The sequence below is a fragment of the Emys orbicularis genome, chromosome 10 (assembly GCF_028017835.1).
Source record: "Emys orbicularis isolate rEmyOrb1 chromosome 10, rEmyOrb1.hap1, whole genome shotgun sequence".
Classification (NCBI taxonomy): domain Eukaryota; kingdom Metazoa; phylum Chordata; order Testudines; family Emydidae; genus Emys; species Emys orbicularis.
In genome coordinates, this window is record NC_088692.1 from 78778491 (window position 1) to 78805546 (window position 27056).

A 27056-nucleotide genomic window follows, 5' to 3' on the forward strand; every position below is an offset into this window, starting at 1 on the left:
AAAAGGCTCCATATTCATTATCCATCCTCTCAGACCTGCCAGCCAATTCTTGAATTTTTAGCGTAATATTTTTTTATTAAAAAAAATATACAAAAACACAACTCCAGATTAGTAATTGTTTCCATGAGGCTTTCAAGCATGTGTTATTTCCCAAGTGGTTTTGCATCTCTGCTTTATGGCAGCCTGTGTATTACACTTTTCAGACTATTGTCACACGGAAGCTGTGCTTTCTGGATTAGAGAAGATGTTTACAGAACCACTTCCCCGCTCCTGATACTGAAGGAGAATCTAATCCAATAAATGTACGCTTCTGTCTTTGTCACAGGCAGCCAGTGGCTTTAGCAGGCACAGACAAGACAGCCACAGACCGGATTCTGTTTGGTTAAGGTTTTTAGTGGTCTAATTAGCCAGCTATGCAGCTGAAAGGTGGTTATTGTTCACTGTTGCACAGCCTGATGGAGGTGGATTTTACCAACACATCCGTTGTGGCAAGATGTTAAAGATGCAGGGGAATCCTAAAGTAACTTTCAGACAGCAGCCCAATTTACACCATCTGCCACTTCTCAATGGCATGTGCAGGGCTAGAAACCACTGCCCCTGGGGACAAAGCATAAAAAACGAAGAAAATGAACTGCATGAAAACAATCAGACTTATATGCCACTTCTCCCCTGCTGCTGATTCTACACAGCTAAGCAGCAATTAGCTTGCAGTTAGAATGCTGTTTGCATGGGGGGGAGGGGAGAACAATCTCAATTATGCTCCAAAATATGGAAGCAAGTGAAGAAGAGATGTAAAAACAGATCTTGCCTACATGTTAAATACAGATTTAGTCTATGAACTCAAAATATGAGGCTAGTTATTTAGGGCTTCCGAACATCAGGTAAATCAGAAGAGTAATTTCATATTAACACACAGCACGAATGCCATTAAGGTTGTTAACAAGAAGAGTGCCAGGACTCACTCAGAAAGATATTCCAAGCCAGCTGGAGAGATCTGCCCAGTTGCCATCTTAATGAGACCACCAGATATTTGAAAGTTATGGTCTTGCTTTGGCACATCCCAGTAACATGTAGGGATACCAGCAGTATACCTTGCTGGTACATACAAGCCAATATGCCATTCTGTATTACTGCCTGTTAAACAAGTTCTCTCTCCTTTTGCATTCCGACCCTTTGTGCAGGGATTTCTGTCTATGCGAAGTGCTTTGGACTCCTCCTCAATCACGGGCGGCTCCAGGCACCGGTCATTCTGCCTTCGGCGGCATGCCTGCAGGAGGTCCGCTGGTCCCGCGGTTTCGGCAGCAATTCGGCGGCAGGTACGCTGAAGGCGCGGGACCGGCGGACCTCCCGCAGGCATGTCGCCAAAGGCTGCCTGACTGCCGTGCTTGGGGCAGCAAAATACATAGAGCCGGCCCTGTCCTCAATGGACGTACTAAAGAAAAGCAAGGTCAAATGAATCAGACATTCCTCTCTCCTTTTCCAATGTACACGGTCAGGCCTCTGCAGTTCAACATCCTGGATGTAAGTGTGAATCGAGGAAGCTACCAGACAGATAATTTCATATGCTGCTTTGAAGCCAGAAGGGATTTTTGGAGGTTGTAGGTTTGTGGGCTACCTCTGTGAGAAGGTTACTGGTGACCAGAGAACCTAGTTTTCCATGATAAAAAAACCAAAATTCTCCAATGAAAAAACAAACAAAATTTCGTGTTGTTCCGCAATTAAAATGAAACATTGAACTTTAGTTTCCCGAGGCACAATATATATAGGTATCAGTTGAACACAATGTTTTACTGATATTCAGCAGAACCCCATTTATCCAAGCCTGCATTATCCAGTTCTCCGTATTAAGCAAACCACCAGCTGCCCACCCAAGTCCCAGCCGCTGTCAGCCCCAGGCGGTGGTGGTTCGGTTCATATGGAGATCTGGATAATGGAGGCTCCTTGGATAAACAGGAGTCTACTGTATATGTTATTTTTTTCAAAAAATGTAAAAACTAAAGATTCTCTGTAAAAACACAAATTCTGTGTTTTTCCGTGGCAAATGGATTTCTAGGCTCCCTGGTGATGACAGAACATTACCGGGTTTCTCCTTCCCGCGTGGGATTTCACTATAGCAGAGGGTGACAATATGGCAAGGCCTGCATTAGAGAACCGAACCACTGGCAGTTCAACCAGTAGAACGGCATCAGTGTAAATATCATCCGTGCAGCAGGCACACATTAGCCACCTCTGTGTGCTAGAGACCAGTGCACGGCAGAGCAGTAAATAGCATACCCTTTGCACCACTGAGGCAATTACAGCAGCGATTCCCATCAAGAATGGCACTGCCGCAGTTGAAGACCATATGGTGGCTAGCCTTGCTTGAAGCTATTCTAGTCCAAATGGTGGCATGCTCGCCCACACACTGTTGGGACTGCTTGTGTCTGGATAGGTGGTGTGTCATAGGATGCAAGGGGAAGGCAACCAGTGATCAGTAGGCCAAGAGTCTTTACTGCAGACAAGGCCAACATCTCCCCAGGTGCTAAAGACTGTATGAGAAGGGAGGAAGCTATCCAGAAAAGGAAATGCTTCATGATAAGACAATCAGAGACTAGTGGAGTAAAGCTGTAGCACTGCCATGGCGGATGCTGAAAGGCACTCTCCCGTCAGCACTCAATTTATTTAAAAATATTAGAACAATAATAAAAAGGAGAGGAGCACGTATCTTCCTGCCCATGGAACGCACTTGTCATGTGACGTTATCTGCCAGTCCTCAACCCCGCTCATGGTGGCTCATTATTTCTCGATTCCATTAGCTAATGAGCTGAAACAGCAGTCTCATCCCTTTCCTAGTTCATCAGCCCTGAAGACAAGGCTGCAACTTCACTTAACATGTCAGTGTTATAGCATCTGCAAGATTGTTTTGGAGGTGGGGAGAAAAAATAAAGCCTTGCTAAAGCAGCAGTTAATGAAGCCTCATTACACACCATACATTCTGGCTAAATATTCAGAACAGCCTCTTTATTTGTGTAACAATAGTAATACACAGGAAGCATCAAAGTATAGTTGTCCAATTTGTGCAAGATAAGTAAGTGTCAGATCTCCATTTCAGTCTGTTCCTGGCATGCACGTCAGTTATAGTCTGCACTTTAGGCAGCAAACAGCACAAGGCAACCGTTCACTGAAGGAACAAGGTGCTGGACATGGCACTTGGAATTCCAAGAGTAGCTGCATTAGTGACATCTTCTAACTGGAATCACTGAGGTAGGGCACTCAGCCAGCTCTTTCTGGAGATCCATCCCCATTTCTCCTTCCTTTGCTAATGAAGCATGGTTAACTGGGGAAAGGTTCTTTTCAGACAATGGATCCTGTTGAGGAATCCTTCCCCTTCACGGTGGGACAGGTGCTGAAACACCCAAGATAAACCCAGTGCTTCAAAAAGAAACCTCTTTGTGACTTTAGTGCTGGTGAAAAAGTAGAAACTGTTTTGAGAGGAGATGCAATCTTTGATGAGGGTCTAACACAGATCAGAGCAGTCTGCTAGGCAGAGCACGATCTAAACACGCACAATTCCGAGACCTTGTTACTTTTTATAGTATTCAAATCCTCAGAGAACCTCTCCCCATCTCAATTCTGCTAGGGGACTGATGTTAACTCCCCATAAGGTAGGGCTGTACTGCTGGAGAACCGGACCCACATCCCTGAAGTAGCAAAGCGTTTTGAAAATGCAGAATTTGATATCTGTTGTACTAGAATTTCCACAAGACCAAAGAAAAAGAATGCTGAGGTACAGGATGGTGAACAAAACCTATGGTCGCTGTATCACGTAGGTGGTATTACCGTAAGTACCACACAAAGTGGAGGGGTGTGTGTATGTGTATATGTATTTGACTAGTGAAGGCCCATTTGCACTTGTAAGGGATCCCAAGAAGATTGAGTTCATTTCTGCGAAAGCAGCAGTACAACACGCTCTGGAGAAGAAAAATAATAGTAGAAAACATGGCTACGACTCGCAAGTCAGATTGTTTCCAATGGGCTTGCCTAATGTTTTATTACTGGATGCATTTTCCCACAGCACTACCATTTCCTGAGATTTTTCTCTTCACTGTGCTAGGAAAAAATGTCTCCAACCTTGCCCCAAAATGCCTGCAAAGGACGTTCTCCGGAACTCATCAAGGAGGGTGGAGAAGCAGTAGAAGCGGTCAGAGCAGAAGTAGGTCAAGTTCAGACAGTTCCACTTCCAATTCAGGCTCAAGCAATTCCAATGCATAATCCAACCCTCAAGGCTGCCCAAGAGGCAGAGCAACATGCCGTCTATATTATTTATTAAGCACCAACAGTATGCTCAGTGCTGCAGAATTCACTGGAAAGCTGCAAAACCAGCGCATCTCAGGGGAGATTTGAAGGGTGACAAGGAGGTGGTTTGGCAGAATTACACCCAGGTGTAAAGCCTACCCGCTGACTGGAACAATGCCCTGCACTTCTAAGGCACCCTTTGCCTGATCATTTGAAGCCACTTTTCCAAGCAGTTAGCACTACATGTCCTTGAAGGGTAGGCAATCACCCCCATTTTACATGAAGGTAAATTGAGGCAGAGAGGCGCCCAGGATCACGCAGCAAGTTAGCAGCAGAGCCAGAAACAGAAGTCAAAATTTTCCCCGTGCAAAACTTCACCTAATTCTCTTATATACGAACATTATCCAGGTGTCAATCTAAGGCCTGAATGGTACAAGAGGGGAAAAAAGGCATATCTTCCAGCCTTGAGTAACTCGAACTTGTACACTTATATTAAAGAAGTCCTGAATGCTGCTTTTTTACTTTAATCATCATGGCCTTGCTGTTACCTTGTGCTTCCCTGTCTGTCTGTTGTATCCACCTATTGTCTTTCCTCAGATGGTTAGACTGTAGATTCTGGGGGAGGGACCATCTTTGAGGGGTGTGCATACGCACAGTACCTAGTACAACAGGACTTGATCTCCAACTGGGGTCTTCAGGCACAACTGCAATACAAACATTGTAACAGAGCTCTAACTCTAAGGCACTGGTTTTACCTCCAACAATACTGTATTTCTCATTTTAAGTATCCAAAAACCATTCTACTTCACTGACCCTGCATGCCCCTCAAAGGTTGTGTTAACAGCAAGCAGGTCATTGTTGTCCTGATCTAGTGTCTGTTTGTGCTACACCGCTCACAACTGCATTGGTGAAAGCCCGGTAGGAGTGGCAACAGTAGCTCTCTCCAAGAGACCAGCCAATGATTAATCGGGGATGAGCACCAGTACAGATAGTCTGTATGGAGCTCCGACAGCTGGCCAAGAAAAGAGTCAGGGGAAGAAGAAACTATTCTGGTTTGGGGGCTATTTATTTACAAATCTCAAAACGACTGACTCACCATCATTCTTCGCCAGCTCCCTAACCCCAACGAACTCTTTTAGGGAGAGATGTATTTCGTTATTTTGAAAATTACCAAAGCAAAACACAGCACCATATGCTTAAGTGCCCACTAAGTGCCCCTTGGAATGAACGCGCTGCTTCCCCCATCTTCAGAACTAGGAGTGTGTGGGTGGGCATTTGTGCATGGGGAGGACATGAGCAAGTCTCTGACAAGCTCCTAATTATGTGTTGCCTGGATTCAGATGCAGCCTTATCATTAGCAGAGCTTTTCCTAGCCGAAGCGCCACGGATCTTGGGCTGTCTTTGTTTGGATAAGAAACATGACTCTTGTGCTGTCACCACTCTGAGGCAAATAAAAAGAAGAGATTCAAATACACTGACGTCATAAATCAGAGAGTCCGAGAGCCCGCCTGCACTGAGAGGCTGCTATAAATTCTCCAACAGGACAGGCACTGAAAACTTTGGGCTGTCAAACACTTAAAAAAAAAAAAAAAATTGGTAATGATTTTATGCTACTGAGTGGGGCCTGATTGACAGTGCTGGCGACTGAAGCCCTCTGTTTATCACAGAACAGATTCTGCAAAGCAAGCTTCCCCAACACCAAGTCCCGCCAGCGTGCCTCAGACCCAGAGATGCCCAAATCAAGAGACCATTAGTGAAAGCTTGTCAACTTTCCACAGCCACGTGGGGAAAGAGAAGCAGCTCTAGACTGGTAGGGCCTGACCCTACCCAGATTGTTTATGAAGAGCACCAGATGTGAGCTAAGCGCTTGTACACACAAATACGAGTATAGGAAGAATGCAACTTCCCCAATCAGCTACAACATACAGAGGAAGGATGAGGGATGGGATGCAACAAGCAGCAAAGGATTGAGCAGGGAAGTTCAGCCCATTAACCTTTGTCAGTTCTAGACAGTTTTTTGTTTGGGCACATCTCTTCTGTTGGCACTTCACTGCAGGGAGGACTAGGGCTTTTAGGCTTGTTGGAAATTGCATGCTTTAAGGAGGAGCAGACTGGGTTTCAGGTGCAGGGACCATGGACAAGAGTGGTGGAGCTTTTGTGGATTGAAGGGAAGAACAGAGAAGGAGCTTAGCCTTGACAAGGCATTGTGAGCGTGCAGGAAGGAAGAGCCGTCCACCCAGCTAACAGAACCCAGGAGGCAGCCTTTAACCAAGACCCACCCATGTCAATACCTGTATTTCACATCAAACACTGTCGAGTCTTCATCATCATCCTCATCTTCGTTCAGAGGGGCCATTTCTACTCGCTCAGCCGGGGTCGTGATTATGTCGTACTTCCGTGTCTTCTTAATCCTCTTGCCAGACCTGAAACAAAGAAAAGGGGGGGTTCACTCTGAAAGTGTTCCCTAGAGGAAGGGCTGGGCTGTTACACACCTGTTTTATATACAGCCCAGACTGCTGAGACCTACCCTGACGCAAAGTCTGTGGAGCCAGTCCCTCCTCCTCTCCACCACTTGTACCCATCACTGAAGAGCTCAATTTCCTGTCAGCTGTAATCCAGATCAGTGTCAGTCTTTTAGTTTCTGAGGCACAGCCACTGATCCTTTGGTGTGCAGGGCAAATCGCTGGCACAGCAGCTCAGAGCCCCCTGCTGCCATGCTCAATAAGTCAGACAGAGGCTTAATCAGAGGAGGCAGCCGACAGGTTAACTAACATCTTTAGATGAGAAAAATCACAGCAATCCGGCTGACTCAACGTCTACCAAGCTGACAGGGGTTCAGAGAAGAGTTACAAGAGGACTGGGCATCTGAGGTAATATTTACGAGTGGACAACCTCTTCTACCTTTTTTGGACACCAGAGTGAAGTTTCCAGACACTCCCCAATACAGCCAGTAGTTTCACTTGAGCAATTTTATACTCACTACTGTGCAAGCATCATGAAAAATCACTGGCCATGTTTTAAGATTTAGCTGTAGCCAATGTCCTTCCGCTTAGCATAATGCTCAATTTCTTTTGTAGCAAGGATGCTTATACACCTGTGCGCCCTTTACTCTTGTTAGACTCATTTTCCAGAACCTACTTACACTGAAATAATTTTGACATAAAAAAACAAAATGATACAGAATATGGTACTTAACTTGACACTGTCTCTTTAACTCAAAGCACTTGTATTATACAGGCTCTTTTTATTCCACAGTTTAATATCCATTAACCCAAGGTCTCACACTGCTCAGACATAAGCCTGGGTTTGTGTTGGTTACACTGGTTTGTGCTTCACTTATATTGCATTTAAATAAAGAAGCTGCTTTTGGGGGATATGGGGAAGAAACGAAGAGCTTAGCATAACTGCTTGCACTCTGGAAATGGTTTATCCAACATAATGCAGACTATTTCTCCTATAACCCTTTGTTTAAAAAAAAAAAAAAAAACAGACTGAAAATCTGCAAGATAAAGGACAGCCAAATGTCTGGAGAATTTCCAACTATCAGTCCAGGAGCATTAACAGGTCATGAAAACATGCCTGCTGCCCAGAAGTCTCACCCTGACAAATCACACAAGATGAGTTGGGGTTGCCATCACGTGAAATCTTTAATCCAAGGCTGGATATCTTTCTAAAAGATATGCTATAGCTCAAACAAGAGATATAGGCTTGATGCAGGAATTATTGGGGAACATCCTTTGCCCTATGTTATGCAGGTCAGATAAGATCATCATTGGGTCCCTTCTGGCCTTGAACTCTACGCACGACCAAGAAATATCTGATGTAAAAGCTGTCACCGGCCTCTGAGGATAGCATCATTTTTGGGCATTGGTCCAGGACTAAGTAAAGCAAGCCCCAGACCTTGGGGTAATGCAATTTTCATTTCCTGAGCATTCTAAGGACTAATTTGCATCAAAAATGTCAAGAAACTCTCATGGTCCAAGCTACACTGTAACCATCTGTGCTGTATCTCATCAAGCAGAGCACAGAGTGTTTTGTTCTATTATCCCATCTGTTAAAACAAGTCATTTCAGACCCCACCCAGTAGGGCCTTCCTAACCAAACACCTGATAATCCTCACAAAAACACCTGGCAGTCTCACTCCACTTTTCAGCCAAGACCTAACAGCAAAGTGATGCAGTGAGAAAAGAGATGTGTTGAGATCTCATCTTACAAGGAAAGCTTTGCTTGTACAAGAGAACATTTACTCAGACAATATGAAGTGTCATCACCATTAAAACTAAACTGCACATTCCTCAAGGTGAATGAGGCACATTCTACAATTGAATTTGTTTTGTCATGGCTGTTCACTTACTATCTCCCATGTGTGGACGTGAATTAGCAAGGCTACACTGGATTGCATGTTAAAGGAACAGGTCGTTTTTCTGTCTGCAATCAGACCTACTTTTGCTGCAAGACATCAGTTCTCATCTCCTACAGAGGCAGATACCGCTTATTTCGGGCAACTACTGAAAGAACATTGTATTATTTAAAGACAGTTATTTGCCAATGGCTGAGTCGTCCTAGTTTTCTATTTCTCTATTTAGTTAGCATTTAAAGAGAACTTGCAAAGTCATCGTCACTAACGTGACAATAGTCACTTAACGGTAAAGCTGGATGGGAAATGGAAAACAAGTTTTGTAGAAATGTTCTGATTTAGCTAAGATGTAGGTGCAAATATCTTGTCATGAAGCAGGCAAAGGCTCTTTCATTCTCTCTTCTTTCAATTAATTCCTATTTATTTGGTTAACATCATTATTGTTAACCTGCAGTCCCAACAGCCAGTACACACACACACTTGTTTATGAAACCTAGAGGATTTTTTTGTCTGGACAACAAAAAATGTTGAGACAAACTATCTTTAAATGGAAACCTTTCAAGTTTCCCACCCACATACTAAATGATTTCTTCAGATGGATTTTTGCCCAATCTGTTTCCTATAGCACTGGACATACTTATCCCTCATAGTATCTCGTTAATCATCAGCAATAACGAGACAAAAGAAAAAACACAAACACTACACACTGGGTGGGACAAGATACCACATATCAACTATATGTATGAGCACAGTAGCACAAGACAGGAACTAGGGAATGTTAACATTTCACAACCTTTGGAGACCTGTTCCAATGGGTCAGAACATGTTAAGGGCTCATGGGTGAGAACAGGCCATGGCTTAGTTTAATAAAACAAATGTGTTTGGGGGATTAACAAGAAAGAATGTTAGGGGCAGCAATTAGAGCAGTGGTTCTTAACCTGGGGTGCACGCATCCCCCGGGGGTGCGAGATGTCCTTTCTGAGGGTGTGAGACATGCTAGATTTTTTTAGAAGGTAAATCATTGAAAACACAAATTAAGCACAGGCACGCAAGTACAACTACTTTGTTTCATCAAACCTATGTATTTATTAACATTATACATTTTTTAACAATTACTGTAATATACAAACAAAAAAATGTATCTAGGTTTAAAGAACTGACCTACTTCAACGATTTTTGATAAGGGGTGCAAGAACATTTTTTTTTTGTTTTTTGTTTTTTTGTTTTTTTTAATATGGAGATATACCTATCTCATAGAGCTGGAAGCGACCTTGAAAGGTCATTGAGTCCAGTCCCCTGCCTTCACAGCAGGATCAAGTACTGTCCCTGACAGATTTTTGCCCCAGACTCCTAAATGACCCCCTCAAGGATTGAGCTCACAACCCTGGGTTTAGCAGGCCAATGCTCAAACCACTGAGCTATCCCTCCCCCTTGAGAGCCAAAGAGGTGCAGGCTGCAGTAGAGGTTAAGAACCACTGAATTAGAGCATACTCCTTGCATACTGATAAAATCAAATACCCCTTGCATGAAAGACCCCGTGGTAAAGGGTATTCATGCACAAGACTTTCAGCACAGGAGATCTGACTTCCCATGAAAAGTTAAAAGTGACTAATGCTTTCATGCTTAGTCCCTACACCTCAAACTCCTTCCCCTAAAGTTAGCAGGCCTGATCAGAAGATGCAATGTTCGGGATGGAGATGCACTCACTACAGAGCTGAGCAGGTGCTGGGGGGCATACCAAGGGATAGCAGGTGTTCCGGTTATAACAGGGGTACACCAGCAGAGCCAGGGGGATGTCCAAGGACTACAACAACGGAAGGTGCCACCGCAGATCTAGACTGAAATGCATTGACAGAGCTGTGGAGGGGTGGGCAAAATTCATTGTTCTGTGTTAGGAATGAGGTCAGACTAGATGACCATAATGTTCCCTTCTGGTCTTAACATTTACCAATCTATGAAGCTTGCCTAGCATCTTCACAAGCTTCAAACAGCTGTAGCCAGTACCCTCTCATTTTGGGCCCACTACTGATCCTGTTAAAGCCAACAAGAAACTAAGGGTATGTCTACACTACGAAATTAGGTCGAATTTATAGAAGCCGGTTTTATAGAAATCGGTTGTATACAGCCGATTGTGTGTGTCCCCACATAAAATGCTCTAAGTGCTCTAGTCGGCGGACCGCGTCCACAGTACCGAGGCTAGCGTCGACTTCCGGAGCATTGCACTATGGGTAGCTATCCCACAGTTCCCGCAGTCTCCGCCGCCCATTGGAATTCTGGGTTGAGATCCCAATGCCCGAATGATGCAAAACAGTGTCGCGGGGGGTTCTGGGTACATGTCGTCAGGCCCCTCCCCCTCCGTCAGAGCAACGGCAGACAATAGATTCGCGCCTTTTTACCTGGGTTACCTGTGCAGACAACATACCACGGCAAGCATGGAGCCCGCTCAGCTCAGCTCACCGTCACCATATGTCATCTGGGTGTCGGCAGACGTGGGACTGCATTGCTACACAGCAGCAGCAGCTAACTACCTTTTGGCGGTAGACGGTGCAGCATGACTGGTAGCCGTGGGGCTGGCAGCCGTAGGGCTGCATTGCACCAGCCCCTTGTCTTTTGGTAGAAGATGGTATATTACGACTGGTATCCGTCGTCATCGTACTGCAGTGGCTGTCGATCATGGGCACCTGGGCAGACATGCTCAGTCCTATTGAACTGTCTTGACGATGATAGCTATCAGTCGTAGTATGCTATTTTCTGCCAAGCGCCCAGTATTTTCTGCTAAGCACCCAGAAGAGGCCGAGGACGATCTGGGTGCTGGCAGACGTGGGGCTGGCAGACGTGGGGCTGCATTGCTACACAGCAGCAGCCCCTTGCCTTTTGGTAGAAGATGGTATATTACGACTGGTATCCATCGTCATCATACTGCAGTGGCTATCAGTCATGCTGCACCGTCGGCTGCCAGCTTAAGATGTAAAAAATAGATTTGTTCTGTATTCATTAGCTTCCCCCTCCCTCCGTGAAATCAACGGCCTGCTAAACCCAGGGTTTTGAGTTCAATCTTTGGGGGGGGGGCCATTCTGTGTGACAGTTGTTTGTGTTTCTCCCTGATGCACAGCCACCTTTGTTGATTTTAATTCCCTGTACCTGTACGCCATGTCGTCACTTGCCCCTCCCTCCCTCCCTCCCTCCTTCCCCTGGTCCGTCAGATACTAGTTTCGTGCCTTTTTTCAGACCAGGCGCCATAGCTAGCACTGGGATCATGGAGCCCGCTCAGATCACCGCGGCAATTATGAGCACTATGAACACCACGCGCATTGTCCTGGAGTATATGCAGAGCCAGGACATGCCAAAGCAAAACCAGGACCAGCTGAGGAGGCGATTGCAGCACGGGGACGAGAGTGATGAGGAAATTGACATGGACATAGACCTCTCACAAGGCACAGGCCCCAGCAATGTGGAAATCATGGTGTTCCTGGGGCAGGTTCATGCCGTGGAACGCCGATTCTGAGCCCGGGAAACAAGCACAGACTGGTGGGACCGCATCGTGATGCAGGTGTGGGACGATTCCCAGTGGCTGCGAAACTTTCGCATGCGTAAGGGCACTTTCATGGAACTTTGTGACTTGCTTTCCCCTGCCCTGAAGCGCCAGAATACCAGGATGAGAGCAGCCCTCACAGTTGAGAAGCGAGTGGCGATAGCCCTGTGGAAGCTTGCAACGCCAGACAGCTACCGGTCAGTCGGGAATCAATTTGGAGTGGGCAAATCTACTGTGGGGGCTGCTGTGATCCAAGTTGTCAGGGCAATGAAACACCTGGTGATATCAAGGGTAGTGACTCTGGGAAACGTGCAGGCCATAGTGGATGGCTTTGCTGCAATGGGATTCCCAAACTGTGGTGGGGCCATAGACGGAACCCATATCCCTATCTTGGCACCGGAGCACCAAGCCACCGAGTACATAAACCGCAAGGGGTACTTTTCAATGCTGCTGCAAGCCCTGGTGGATCACAAGGGACGTTTCACCAACATAAACGTGGGATGGCCGGGAAAGGTACATGATGCTCGCGTCTTCAGGCACTCTGCTCTGTTTCGAAAGCTGGAGGAAGGGACTTTCTTCCCGGACCAGAAAATAACCGTTGGGGATGTTGAAATGCCTATCGTAATCCTTGGGGACCCAGCCTACCCCTTAATGCCATGGCTCATGAAGCCGTACACAGGCAGCCTGGACAGGAGTCAGGACCTGTTCAACTACAGGCTGAGCAAGTGCCAAATGGTGGTGGAAAGTGCATTTGGACGTTTAAAAGCACGCTGGCGCAGCTTACTGACTCGCTCAGACCTTAGCGAAAAGAATATCCCCATTGTTATTGCTGCTTGCTGTGCGCTCCACAATATCTGTGAGAGTAAGGGGGAGACATTTATGGCGGGGTGGGAGGTTGAGGCAAATCGCCTGGCCGCTGATTACGCGCAGCCAGACACCAGGGCGGTTAGAGGAGCACAGCAGGGCGCGGTGCGCATCAGAGAAGCTTTGAAAACGAGTTTTGTGACTGGCCAGGCTACGGTGTGAAACTTCTGTTTGTTTCTCCTTGATGAACCCTCCGCCCCCCCCCCCCCGGTTCACTCTACTTCCCTGTAAGCCAACCACCCCCCTCTCCCCTCCGAGCACCGCTTGCAGAGGCAATAAAGTCATTGTTACTTCACATTCATGCTTTCTTTATTAATTCATCACACAACTAGGGGGATAATTGCAAAGGGAGCCCGGGATGGGTGGGGGAGGAGGGAAGGAAAAGGACACACTGCAGTTTAAAACTTTAACTCTTATTGAAGGCCAGCCTTCTGATGCTAGGGCAATCATCTGGGGTGGAGTGACTGGGTGGCCGGAGGCCCCCCCACCGTGTTCTTGGGCGTCTGGGTGAGGAGGCTATGGAACTTGGGGAGGAGGGCTGTTGGTTACACAGGGGCTGTAGCGGCGGTCTCTGCTCCTGCTGCCTTTCCTGCAGCTCAACCATACGCTGGAGCATCTCAGTTTGATGCTCCAGCAGCCGGAGCATCGACTCTTGCCTTCTGTCTGCAAGCTGACGCCACCTATCATCTTCAGCCCGCAACTTGCTCTGTTCATCCCGCGATTCAGCACGCCACCTCTCCTCTCGTTCATATTGTGCTTTTCTGAAATCAGTCATTGACTGCCTCCATGCATTCTGCTGTGCTCTGTCAGCGTGGGAGGACATCTGGAGCTCTCTGAACATGTCATCCCGCGTCCTCCGTTTTCTCTTTCTAATCTTCAGTAGCCTCTGTGAAGGAGAAACATTTGCAGCTGGTGGAGGAGAAGGGAGAGGTGGATAAAAAAGACACATTTTAGAGAACAATGGGTACACTCTTTCACGTTAAATTTTGCTGTTCACATTACACAGCACATGTGCTTTCGTTACAAGGTCGCATTTTTCCTCTTATACTGAGGGCCTGCCGGTTTGGTGTGAGAGATCACTCACGCGGTGCCAGGCCACAGATTTCGGCTTGCAGGCAGCCATGGTAAGACACAGTCTTTTGGCTTTTTTAACCTTGGGTTTGCAATTGGGTTTAACCATGGGTTTGCAATGTAAAAGGAGGGGCTGCGGTTTCAGGGTTAACATGCAGCACAAACCCAACTAACTCCCCTCCCCCCCACACCCAATTCTCTGGGATGATCACTTCACCCCTCCCCCCCACCGCGTGGCTAACAGCGGGGAATATTTCTGTTCAGCAGAGCAGGAACGGGCACCTCTGAATATCCCCTTAATAAAATCGCCCCATTTCAACCAGGTGACCATGAATGATATCACTCTCCTGAGGATAACAAAGAGCGATAAGGAATGGATGTTGTCTGCATGCCAGCAAACACCGGGACCATACGCTGCCATGCTTTGTTATGCAATGATTCCAGACTACGTGCTACTGGCCTGGCGTGGTAAAGTGTCCTACCATGGCGGACGGGATAAGGCAGCCCTCCCCAGAAACCTTTTGCAAAGGCTTTGGGAGTACATCCAGGAGAGTTTTCTGGAGATGTCCCTGGAGGATTTCCGCTCCATCCCCATACACGTTAACAGACTTTTCCAGTAGCTGTACTGGCCGCGATTGCCAGGGCAAATTAATCATTAAACATGCTTGCTTTTAAACCATGTGTAATATTTACAAAGGTACACTCACCAGAGGTCCCCTGTGTGCCCTCAGGGGATGGGAGCACGCCTTGGGTGAGTTCGGGGGTTACTGGTTCCAGGTCCAGGGTGATAAACATATCCTGGCTGTTGGGGAAACCGGTTTCTCCGCTTCCTTGCTGCTGTGAGCTATCTACATTATCTCCATCCTCATCTTCCTCGTACCCCGAACCCGCTTCCCTGTGTGTTTCTCCAGTGAGGGAGTCATAGCACACGGTTGGGGTAGTGGTGGCTGCACCCCCTAGAATGGCATGCAGCTCCGCGTAGAAGCGGCATGTTTGCGGCTCTGCCCCGGACCTTCCATTTGCTTCTCTGGCTTTGTGGTAGGCTTGCCTTAGCTCCTTAATTTTCACGCGGCACTGCTGTGCGTCCCTGTTATGGCCTCTGTCCTTCATGGCCTTGGAGACCTTTTCTAATATTTTGCCATTTCGTTTACTGCTTCGGAGTTCAGCTAGCACTGATTCATCTCCCCATATGGCGAGCAGATCCCGTACCTCCCGTTCTGTCCATGCTGGAGCTCTTTTGCGATCCTGGGACTCCATCACGGTTACCTGTGCTGATGAGCTCTGCGTGGTCACCTGTGCTCTCCACGCTGAGCAAACAGGAAATGAAATTCAAACGTTCGCGGGGCTTTTCCTGTCTACCTGGCCAGTGCATCTGAGTTGAGAGTGCTGTCCAGAGTGGTCACAATGAAGCACTGTGGGATAGCTCCCGGAGGCCAATAACGTCGAATTCCGTCCACACTACCCCAATTCCGACCCGCTAAGGCCGATTTTATCGCTAATCCCCTCGTCGGAGGTGGAGTAAAGAAACCGGTTTAAAGGGCCCTTTAAGTCGAAAGAAAGGGCTTCGTCGTGTGAACGTGTCCAGGCTTAATTCGATTTAACGCTGCTAAAGTCGACCTAAACTCGTAGTGTAGACCAGGCCTCATTAGCTTTAACAAGAGCAGGATTAGAGGACATGAAATGTATTTAAAACAAGGAGAATAATGGCGAGACCAACTGGACCCACTCAGGAGGATCCAGCTCCTAGAGCTCCTAAGTTATTGAACCATCTCAGTCTTATCCCCGTGCAATCATATTTCTTTACAAGTTAAACGCACAAGACATCACCCTCCATGACAGTGCTCTCGACTCCACAAGAACAAGGATGCACTGCCTGCACGTTTCAGTACAGCTCAGGGAAGGGGTGTTCAATATTGAAACATAGCAAATGAAAAGTTGGCTAGGAGAGAGGGAGAAAGTTTATGACTCACGTCAGTCTTTTGACCAGGGGCTGTTTTGGTCAAACACTAGTCATGTGTAGCACTTCATGCTCCTTACTGAAGGATCATGTGGTGGGAGAAATGCATTAGTCAACTCACTAGTTCATTATATACTTTAAGCCTCCAATTTATTTTAGTCAACAACCCTGATGCTCAGAAGTAACACTTCTCTTGACCCCACAGAGAACGGTCTCAGAGCTTTCAATCCAGCATTAACACTTCCTGAAGACAGACATGAGAAGGTAGGAGGGGGGGATTAAATTATCCGTTCCTATAAGCGTGTTTCTCATTCATAATCCCACCAAAAACAATAGATTAAATCCATTCCTGTTGAAGCTCCAATTAAGTTCTACCAGGAATGAATTGGGCCCAACATATTTAGCAATAATTGGCTCCCGCAACATTTACAAGATTCCAGATAATAAACCTAAGAGAACTCCAGACTCATAACAAGTCACTGAATGAGAGCTTCATTAATACCGCTGACATTTTACCATTTTCTATAGAACCAGGCTTCTTTGCTCACATGATCATTTTAAACCCTGAAATTAAACCAGAAGCCATTAAGATGAATCCTCATGCATGCTTTCAGGCAGGCATTCATTTTGCTGTAATGAACTGACACGCCACATTTTTCTAACAGCCAGCTTCTTGAGATGGAACATACTCAACCACAGAGAACAGAAGCTCTTGTTCAACTTAAATCTTGTTCAACTGCACTAACGATTAATAAGAGGTTTGGAGGCTGGGAAGAAGGTTGTGAAAAATTTCAGGAACATCTGAATGAGATCTTGCCATGATTCAATTAAAAGGTAGTACCTGAAAGTAACTAAAATAAGACTGGATTTGCATACTGTATATAGTACTGGGACCAACATGCACTTCCAAATATAGTTGGTCTTATGAGACTAATATTTCTATTATCCCCATTTTACAGACACTGAGGCTTGGAGAATTTAAGTGACTTACCTAAATTCATAAAGCAAGAGAGCAGGGAAGCCAGAAATAGGGCTCCCAGACTCCTGCTTTGACCAATAAAACACACACATCTGAAGAGGGGTTTCCGGTAGGGGTCATACTTGGCTTTTTATTGGTTTTTTTTCTTTTTCATATAATAGTCTATCAAACAGGGTGGACTGATTTTAAATCAAAGCTATTTAAGTCACCGGTTTTCATCATGATTTAAACCTGCAAGCAGGAAGCCTTGATTTAAATTACTGATTTGAATTTTTTGCATTTGTACATCTTAGCTGTTTTCTTAAAGATAGGTTCATTCTCTTTGATTGCTAACCAGTAAAACATGTTGATCTGCAACTAAATATAGCCTTTACTCTAAGTTTGGGACTGCTTCTTGCTAACCAGGAGGATACACCACATCTGTACACATTTAAACTTACATTTATTTAGATTCTTAATGTTTACATTTTTATTATGTTAGAAAATGGTACATTTCTTATTTGATTTTTTTAAAAAACTTGTGATGTGCCAAGCTCTATTTGGATGGAAATTCAAATTCAGTTAAAAATACACAAAAATGACATTTTTAAATCAGATTTTAAAAAGCCTTAAATGTGCTGCCTATGTAAGAAAAAGAGATCAAGAAGTTCATCAAAACATGTTTTGTATTTAGAACTAACTTATTTATTAAACAAAGGCAATATTATCCATAGATAGTGAACTGAACGGATTGTTTCTGGTCACTATTCCCTTTACTGTTTTAGAACTAGTAGATCTCACCTTTTCACACCTAGTTTATATTTAGATTAGCAGAGGAAAAGAAGCTTTCCTGCTTTTTCAATTCCCAATTGGTTTCTTAACTTTGAACTAGTCATTAAACTGAACTGAAGTTGAATAAACTGAAATGAAGAACATATTTTCTCTGCAGAGGAGGCGACTGCTGTCAAAAGCTGGTCTAGCACTTTAAACTCTGGTTCCAGGTGTTTAACCAGTGACTTTCACCATTTCAGTGGTCTGACTTTCTTCAAAGTTCAGCAGCAAATGTGTATTAATTTTACCTATTTAATTGAAATTATTTTAATAGATTATAAGTAGTTTAGGCCTTAACATAGGTTGTCAATTTCAAATTGGGGGTTGGTTATTTTTGTGAAAGAATAAACTTGTATTTAAATAAAAAATGATTTTTTTTTTAAATCCTTGATTTTTAACCGACCTGCTTTCAAAATGATCTATTTCCCTCCAGTAGCTGGCAGCTAGCTGTCCGTGGATTGAAGAAAGGGTTTTTTGGTATTGTACAGTAACCAGTTATAAAACAATTTACACTTAGTCAACTCAGCCTTCTAGTGTAGGTGAGCCTTAGGGGTACAGAGCACCACCCAACAAGGTAGGATAACCAGGTCCTGTAACCTATGACTAGATGATGAGTCAATGTACTTAAATCTCTCTCCTAAAGCATAGCAATGTAGCCAGTTTTGTAGCTATTAAAGAGGTAGGCCCAAGGGAAAGCCATCTAAAAAGAATGGGATTTGGTAGAGAAATCTGAGGCTCAGACAGCAGTGATGTGACCAGAGGTAATTTTGGTCAAAATATTATTGTTCTCTAAGGGCAGGTCTACACTACCCGCCTGAATCGGCGGGTAGAAATCGATCTCTCGGGGATCGAATTAACGCGTCTCGTCGGGACACGACAATCGATCCCCGAATCGACGCCTGTACTCCACCAGCGGAGGTAGGAGTAAGCGCCGTCGACGGGGGAGCCGCGGAGGTCGATTTGCCGCCGTCCTCACAGCGGGGTAAGTCGGCTCCGATACGTCGAATTCAGCTACGCTATTCGCGTAGCTGAATTTGCTAATCTTAAATCGACCCCCACCCCACCCCCGTAGTGAGGACGTAGCCTAAGTGGGTAGCGTGTCTCTCAACAGGCAGACCTGTACCTTGTACAGTGCTCACATCCAGCTTGAGTCTTACTCATTTCCACACTTTACAGAAGTTCACTGCAAACACTACTGACCGTAGCTGATAACACCTATTGCCCCATGGTGACACTGCAGTTGCAGTTTGCTAATTAAAAAAAATAAAATAATAATACTTGATAGATTTATCTAGTGTCCCAGTGGCTTCCGCATCAAGCAACACAGATAACCAAGTTTCTGACCCCTCATTTCCTTTTTGAGTGTGGTTAACCCGGATAGTTTACTTAGTAAGCGAGGGGCCTATTTCACCTCTGGAGCAACTGCACTGACATCAATGGAGAGGAGGGAGAGAGTTTTAAAATATGGATTCAAAAAGGCAGAATCAAAACATGGACAGAAGCACTCGCTGAAGTAGCAAGTATTTGGCAAGTTGTGGAGGATATTTTGGCTTAAGGGTGGGAGAGAAGGAGGTACTCAGCACACACGTGATGCAGAGAAAATACTCCATTCCCCCTGCCATTGGAAGTGGTTGAGTATCCTTTCCAGGCGCATCTCTGAGTCAGCCAGAAAAGGTTGCTATTGCAAACTAGGTGTTGCCTCCTGCTACTGTGGACCATGCTACTTTCACAGCCTGCGCAGTCTTGAGCAGTTCAGGGGAGAGGGAGCTGGAATTCAGATCCCTTATGGCGGTGCCAAGCTCTACTCCACTGGGCCCCCCCAAGTCCACTCAGATCAGAACACTTCTAAGGAGGAAGAAGAACAGGTCATCTTTGAAAGCACCCATAAAAGAAAACAGTGTGTTGGAAAGAAAGCAAGGATGCAAGTATCACAAGCCAGTGCCTGTGATAAAATATCTGCCCGCTAACTCATGTCATCGGAACAATCCGTATCTAAAGGGATAATTTACTTGCAGCAAACCAGTGTAATTTCATAGTGACAGTTTAATAAAATATTGGATTTCAACAAATTCTGCTTAACAGCAATCTACAATACTGGTCTCTGCAAGGTTCTTTGTTTTGGGTTTTTTTAGAAAATAGAGGTGAACAAAGCTCTTATTTTGATCAAGAAAGGCTTTTCATTTGAGTAAATGGGATCTCTCTTCTGCAACAGAAATGAGAACTCCTCTCCAAACTATTTTGCCAGCTGCAAGCTGGAAATGGTACAAACATGCTTGTTGATTTGCTTGTCTTATTTTGTAACTCAGATCAATCTTTGCTTACACACTAGAGGCTGTGTCAGATAAACAACTGCATGGAGAAGTCGAAAGCTCCATTTTCGACAGGAGCCACTGTGTTTATTAAAAGAACAGCAGGAATCTCTCACATACATGAAACGTGCTTTAACTATAAGCAGTCGTGTACAGATGAAATGAGTTTGGCATGTGCTTGCCAGTAAAGATGACTGCAAAGAATTTTCTAAAATAACTGGGCTTGTGTCCCCTTTGGCTTCTGTAGGATGTAGAGCAGGGATGGGCAAACTGTGGCCCTCCAGACATTTTAATATGGCCCTTGAGCTCCGGCCAGGGAACGGGGTCGGGAGCTTGCCCCACTCAGCTCCCAGAAGCAGTGGCATGTCCCCACTCCAGCTCCTACGCGTAGGGGCAGCCAAGGGGCTCCACACGCTGCCCCGCCCCAAGTGCCACCCCCACAACTCCCATTGTCTGGGAACCGCGGCCAATGGGAGCTGCAGGGGCGGCACCTGCAGACAGGGCAGTGCAGAGTCACCTGGCTGTGCCTCTGCGTAGGAGCCGGAGCGGGGACATGCCGCTGCTTCTGGGAGCTGCTTGAGGTACGCACCGCCCGGAGCCTGCACCCCAACCCCCTTCCCCAGCTCCGATCCCCCTCCTGCCCTCTGAACCCCTCAATCTCAGCCCAGAGCACCCTCCTGCACCCCCAACCCCTCATCCCCAGCTCCACCCCAGAACCAGAACCCCCCAGCCAGAGCCCTCACCCCCTCCCTGCACCAGCCCAGAGACCCCTCCTGCATCCTCAACTCATTTCTGGCCCCACCCCAGAGCCTGCACCTCCAGCCAGAGCCCTCACCCCTTCCCTCACGCCAACCCCCAATTTCGTGAGCATTCATGGCCCGCCATACAATTTCCATACCCAGATGTGGCCCTCGGGCCAAAAAGTTTGCCCACCCCTGATGTAGAGAGAAGACTCAAAAGGCTGGGTTTTCTGCTGCTTTGTTTTTTACCTTGGAAAATATCAAGAATGTCAACCCTGCTTTCTCTTTTTACATATGGAGAAACTGAGGCAGGGAGGCTGAACTTGCCCAAGGCCAGTTAGTGAAAGAGCTAGATATAGAATTTAGATCACCTTATACTGATTTTACTAGTAGACTATGCTGCCTTTAGTCTGACCCACCCAAGTGCTTAATATCCGTTCTGATGTATAAACCCACAACAATTTTGCAAGCCTGGATGAGCAGATGATAGTGATGAGAAGAATGATTTTAAAAAGCAATGTTTTATTTGCTTGCCCCTAAACCAAATGACTTACCATGTTAAGTTGAATCTTGCTACACTGTGCTAGTCACTAACACGCATTGACAAATCTTTTGCAGTTTGTTCACTGGGACAGACTTATGAGATGTCTCAGTTTCTAAGGGTTCTCTTATAGAAGGGAACCCTTTAAGAACAGTACTCATGTAGACTCTACTCATCGGCATTAATAAATTAAGATTATTAAGACCTCAGAAACAGGGAAGAACTATAACAGTTAGCTGGAACAGCCACGTAACTGCAGAAGAGCTGTTTGTGAGTAGGTGGAGGAAGAATTCACAAAATACACCTGTTCAACTACCTCTGTTGCCCAACTTCTTCCTTCTACAAGCAACAACCAACCACAGCTTTCCAGAGAGCAAGTTATATGACTAAACCCTGCAGGTTGTTTTCTTTTGCACATACCTGTAAGAAAGAATTCCTGTTAACTATTGAAGGCTTTGTAGTTTTCCACCATGAAGTCAGGAGTGAACAAACCAGAGCTAAACACTCTTAGATGAGACTAGAACTTTTCGTTTATTGTATGTACACAGAGTGCCTAGCACAAATGGACCTGTAGCTGCTACCACCACAGAAACAGTAATTTATTAACACTAATATGAAAGGCTCAGTTTGACACTGGTAAGTTTATTTTCTCCTGCCTCAGCAACAAGCCAACAGAGAGATCAGCTTTCTAATCATACAAAGATTTCAAGTATTACAATGTTACTCAGCACATCCTGGTTCCAACCCACTTTCTACAGGAGAGGACAAGGTTGAATGCAATATATTTGCTGGAGTTACGCTGCAGAGAGAAACAATATGCCAGGATCCCACCAGGCAGATGCAGACTTCTTGCACATTGCAGAGCTGTGTTCTGCCAAGGCTTCCACCAACCCAACATGCTGTGGATTTGGGGGGAGGGAAAGGGCTGGATCCACTAACCAATCCCCCATTCCCTCCAGTCCGTCCAACCACACCATGCAGCAGTGAAGGCTAATCTAGCGCCCCAGCTGCACAAGCAACCACAGAGTGGTTCCACGGCCCGGAAATCCATTTAATCCTAATTCTTGGGGACAAAGACCGAACCCAGCACATTTATTTGGGCTTTATCCTAGGGCTGAACTCTGGCCTCAGCATTAAGCAAAGATTTATCTCATTTGTACACTCCAGTTGGGTATCTGCACACACATGCAAAAGAGACACCCTTTGAAAACTTGACAGAGTGAGCCTACTCCCTGCTGCACCAGAGGAAACCTACTCCCAACCTAAATTACTGCTCTGTAATGTTTGCACATCATTTTTCTGCGCTGAGTTTGTTTTAAAATGGGGGTGGAAAACACACTCAGGGAAGTTTGGGGTTTTTTAATGACACCTCCAGTATCTCTTTCAAAGTTATAGCAGTTTCCTAACAACACAAATGGATAAAAAAATATGTTTTATCCAAAGTACGGTGTTCACAAAGGGATGTCAATAGAGTCAAATGTGAGAGATCAAGTCCGATAAGGGCTGGAGTTTCAAAACCTATAGACAAGAGTCTCCTGTCACTTCTCTGATCATTAAAACTGGACAACACACACACAAATAGGCAGACATGCTATAAATGAAGGGGTTTTATTCCTGATGAACACTGGATGAAATAAGTTACCCTCAGTTAAACAATTGCATACCCTTATATGCTTCCCTGCATTTCCTTCACTCTAGCACTTACAATGACATAACCCTGTGATGTTCAAATAGTCTACCAAAATCACAAAGGAAATCAGGGTGCCAGGTATATACCAGGCAGTGGAAGGCAGGGAGTTTTGCCAGACGTACTGTACCTGGCCCATAAGGCAGCAGTTGACACTTAGAGGTTATTGAGGACTATTGGGAAATCTATTTTCAAGTCAGAACTCGAGTCTTTGCTCCACCCGCCTGGACATTATGCTTTACAGCACATAAACACTCATATTATGGCAATTATTTCAAGAGCGCTTATTCATGGTTTAGCTAAAGAAACAGAACAATACTTCTTCCTTGAGAACAAATATATAGTGCTCTTCAAAGAGCCGGGAACAAACAATTCAAAGGTATAAGCATTCTATTTTCCATTTTAACAACCCCTTTCTGGCCAGCGGATCTAGGACATTTTACAAACTACATACAGTAGGCCGGGCTGGCCAAAACTTGCCTTCTCACCCACTTCCATCCCCTCTGTGCTGGGTGTCTTTACTCCAGAGGAAGATGCACTTCAGCTTTTCTGGCTTTAGGCTATGTCTACATTACCACCTACATTGGCAAAACTTATGTTGCTCAGGAGTGTGACTATTCCACCCCTGAGCAAAATAAGTTACGCCAGTATAAGTGCTCATGGGCACAGCGCTACGGCAGCAGGAGAGCTTCTCCCGCCAACATAGCTTTTGCCATTCACAGGGGTTGGTTTTTTTATGCCAACAGGAGAGCTCTCTCCCAACAGAGTGTCTTCACCAGATGTGATGCAGCGACGCAACTATATCGGTACAGCTGCGCCGCTGTACGGGGTAGTCATGGCCTAAGAGAAAAGGCCATGGGAGCTTTAACTTCTACATGGACTGGTCAGGGACTCACTTTTTCAGGTCACATCCCAGAGATCCTCGCCCACAATCTAGAAAGGTGACAGTGCTACTGTGATCAAAGGCCTCCAGGGCATATGCCAGCCCAGCACTGACTCACCTTACTAGTCACGTGCATATAAGACCCAGGAAACCTCTGGAAACCATCAGCAGAGAGACACTCTGTTAGCGCTACTGGGGAGAGAGAGGAGCCCCCCCACCGGGGGTGTACAGAGAGCAGTGCTCCCCTGGTCTCCATGGGGAGAGAGCCTCCCCCCACCTGGGGGATACAGAGAGAAGTGCCCCCCCTCAGGCTCCATGGGGGGAGAGCCCCCCCTACCTGGGAGGTACAGAGAGCAGTGACCCCCTCGGGCTCCAGGGCGGGAGAGCCCCCCCACCTGGGGGTAAGGAGAGCAGTGCCCCCTCAGGCTCCATGGGGGGAGAGCCCTCCCACCTGGGGGGTACAGAGAGCAGTGCCCTCCTCAGGCTCCATGGGGGGAGAGCCCCCCCACCTGGGGGGTACAGAGAGCAGTGCCCTCCTCAGGCTCCATGGGGGGAGAGCCCCCCCACCTGGGGGGTACAGAGAGCAGTGCCCTCCTCAGGCTCCATGGGGGGAGAGCCCCCCCACCTGGGGGGTACAGAGAGCAGTGCCCTCCTCAGGCTCCATGGGGGGAGAGCCCCCCACCTGGGGGGTAAGGAGAGCAGTGCCCCCTCGGGCTCCATGGGGGGAGAGCCCCCCCACCTGGGGGGTACAGAGAGCAGTGCCCCCCTCAGGCTCCATGGGGGGAGAGCCCCCCCACCTGGGGGGTACAGAGAGCAGTGCCCCCCTCAGGCTCCATGGGGGGAGAGCCCCCCCACCTGGGGGGTACAGAGAGCAGTGCCCCCCTCAGGCTCCATGGGGGGAGAGCCCCCCTACCTGGGGGTAAGAAGAGCAGTGCCCCCCTCATGCTCCATGGGGGGAGAGCCCCCCCACCTGGGGGGTACAGAGAGCAGTGCCCCCTCAGGCTCCATGGGGGGAGAGCCCCCCCACCTGGGGGTAAGGAGAGCAGTGCCCCCTCGGGCTCCATGGGGGGAGAGCCCCCCCATCTGGGGGTAAGGAGAGCAGTGTCCCCCTCAGGCTCCATGGGGGGAGAGCCCCCCCACCTGGGGGTACAGCGGGCAGCGCCCCCCGGCGAGGATCCCCCCTCCCGCGCCTGCCCGGGTAGCGCCCGCCCCCCGCCGGCCGGTACCTGCAGACCCGCAGCAGCAGGCAGCCGATGAGGCCGGCGCTGAGGACGCACGCCCCGATCACTGCGGCCTTGAGCGCGGACAGGTCCCGGAGCAGCGCGGGCAGGAGGCTGACCTGGGCGCCGCTGTGGTTCCCGGGGGCGCCCAGAGGCTCCGGCGGCGGCCGGCTGGCGTTGGCGGGGCCCTGCGCGGCCAGTGGCGGCCCCGGCGCGGGGGGCTCCCGGCGGCCCCGGACGGGGAGCGCGGCTAGCAGCAGCAGCAGGGCCGGCAGCAGGAGCAGCGGGGCGGCGAGGCGCATCCTGCCCGGACTCCGGGCTCTACTCCGCCTGCGACACCGCGCCCGGCCCTAGGCGCAAGGAGCAGCTCCCCGGCGCGGCGCCGCCTCCCGGCCGGGCCCGCCCCACGTGGGACCCGTCTCCACCCCCGCCCTGAGCCGCCCGCCCCCCTCCCAGCACGGCCAGCCCCAGCCCTGCCTCCTGCTGCCGGACCTGCGGGTGGGGCGGGGCCTCCTACACTCACAGGGCCTGGGGGAAAGGGGTCGCGCTATACAGCCCATGGGGTGGGGGAGAACCAGCCTTCCGGGGGACCCCCGTGCGGGCCTACCCCCCCCCCAGCAGAGACACAGCCCTGGGAGGGACCCCTGATCCCCCCCCAGTTCCACAGCTCCCAGCCAAACTGCAGACTGACCCCTCAAACCCACCCCCATGAGCTGTAGCGTGCCCTCAACCCCCAGAGCTGCAGGGAGCCCCACGCTCAGGCCTGCCCCACCACCAGGCTACAGGGGCATTTGGTATAAAGTTAGGGGTGCCAATTTTGGTTGGATGTATTTCTGGAGGTTTCATGACATGACATAATCTTCCATTAAAGATTAATCTTTCATTCCTGGAGATTCCAGCACAATCCTGGAAGGTTGGCAACCCTATATAATGTGCTTGTGTTATCCCAGCACCTTCCAAAGCTAAAACAATAGATACAGGGGCTCCTGACAGAACAAGGAGTAATGGTCTCAAGTTGCAGGAGGTTTAGGTTGGATAGTAGGGAAAACTTTTTCACTAGGAGGGTGGTGAAGCACTGGAATGAGTTACTAGGGAGGTGGTGGAATCTCCTTCCTTAGAGGTTTTTAAGGTCAGGCTTGACAAAGCCCTGGCTGGGATGATTTAGTTGGGGTTGGTCCTGCTTTGAGAAGGGGGTTGGACTAGATGACCTCCTGAGGTCCCTTCCAACCCTAATATTCTATGATTCCATGATTATAAATCAGGCCCCTACTGAGTAACACCTATCACACAGAAGGCAGACTTTCCCTTCTCTCCCAGGGGAAGAGTTTTCCTCTTATTGATGCTAGGTCAGCTCCTGGCATCCTGCCACATGCCAATAGTAACACATCCCAGAGACAGCCACTTTTTTCTAACACTGAACAAGGAATTTAGAGTTAAGAATAGAATTATCCTTAAACTACCCAGCCTCTGCAGAGCTGCTTAGAGTCTCCCCCAGCCCACTTGCTTGGCCTCCTGGTACAGTTTTAAAGAAATAGTACACACTGCCACACAGATCTTTCCTGTCCTGTACACCCCATGCCCCTTTGAGCTCTCTTGTGTACCTCCTTAGCCCCCAAATACCTTTGTCCTCTTGCTGCCCCCCCCCCAGGTTCTCCTTTTCATAGCCTCAATTCCAAGGTTGGCAGGGGGTTCACGGGATATTGTTGCAGAAGCCGCTGGACTGGCTGAGACTCCCTCCCATTTTCTCCTTTCCAGTTGCTCTTCCAATTCCCGCTCTGTCTCTCTCAAAGGGAGAAAAGACTAATGAAGTATAGTTATAGGTGCTGGAATT

General features: G+C 47.5%; 1 protein-coding gene across 1 annotated transcript in view; it reads right to left on the reverse strand.

Annotated features, from left to right (window-relative positions):
• Window positions 1–25527, reverse strand: part of FAM174B (family with sequence similarity 174 member B) — a 32904-nt gene extending 7377 nt beyond the window's left edge. Inside the window, exons 1-2 of the mRNA XM_065411503.1 lie at window positions 25232–25527; window positions 6567–6698 (exon numbers count right to left, since the gene is read on the reverse strand). Coding sequence (XP_065267575.1) covers window positions 6567–6698; window positions 25232–25527 — 428 coding nt within the window. The remainder of the gene's footprint in view (window positions 1–6566; window positions 6699–25231) is intronic.
• Window positions 25528–27056: the final 1529 nt, after the last annotated feature.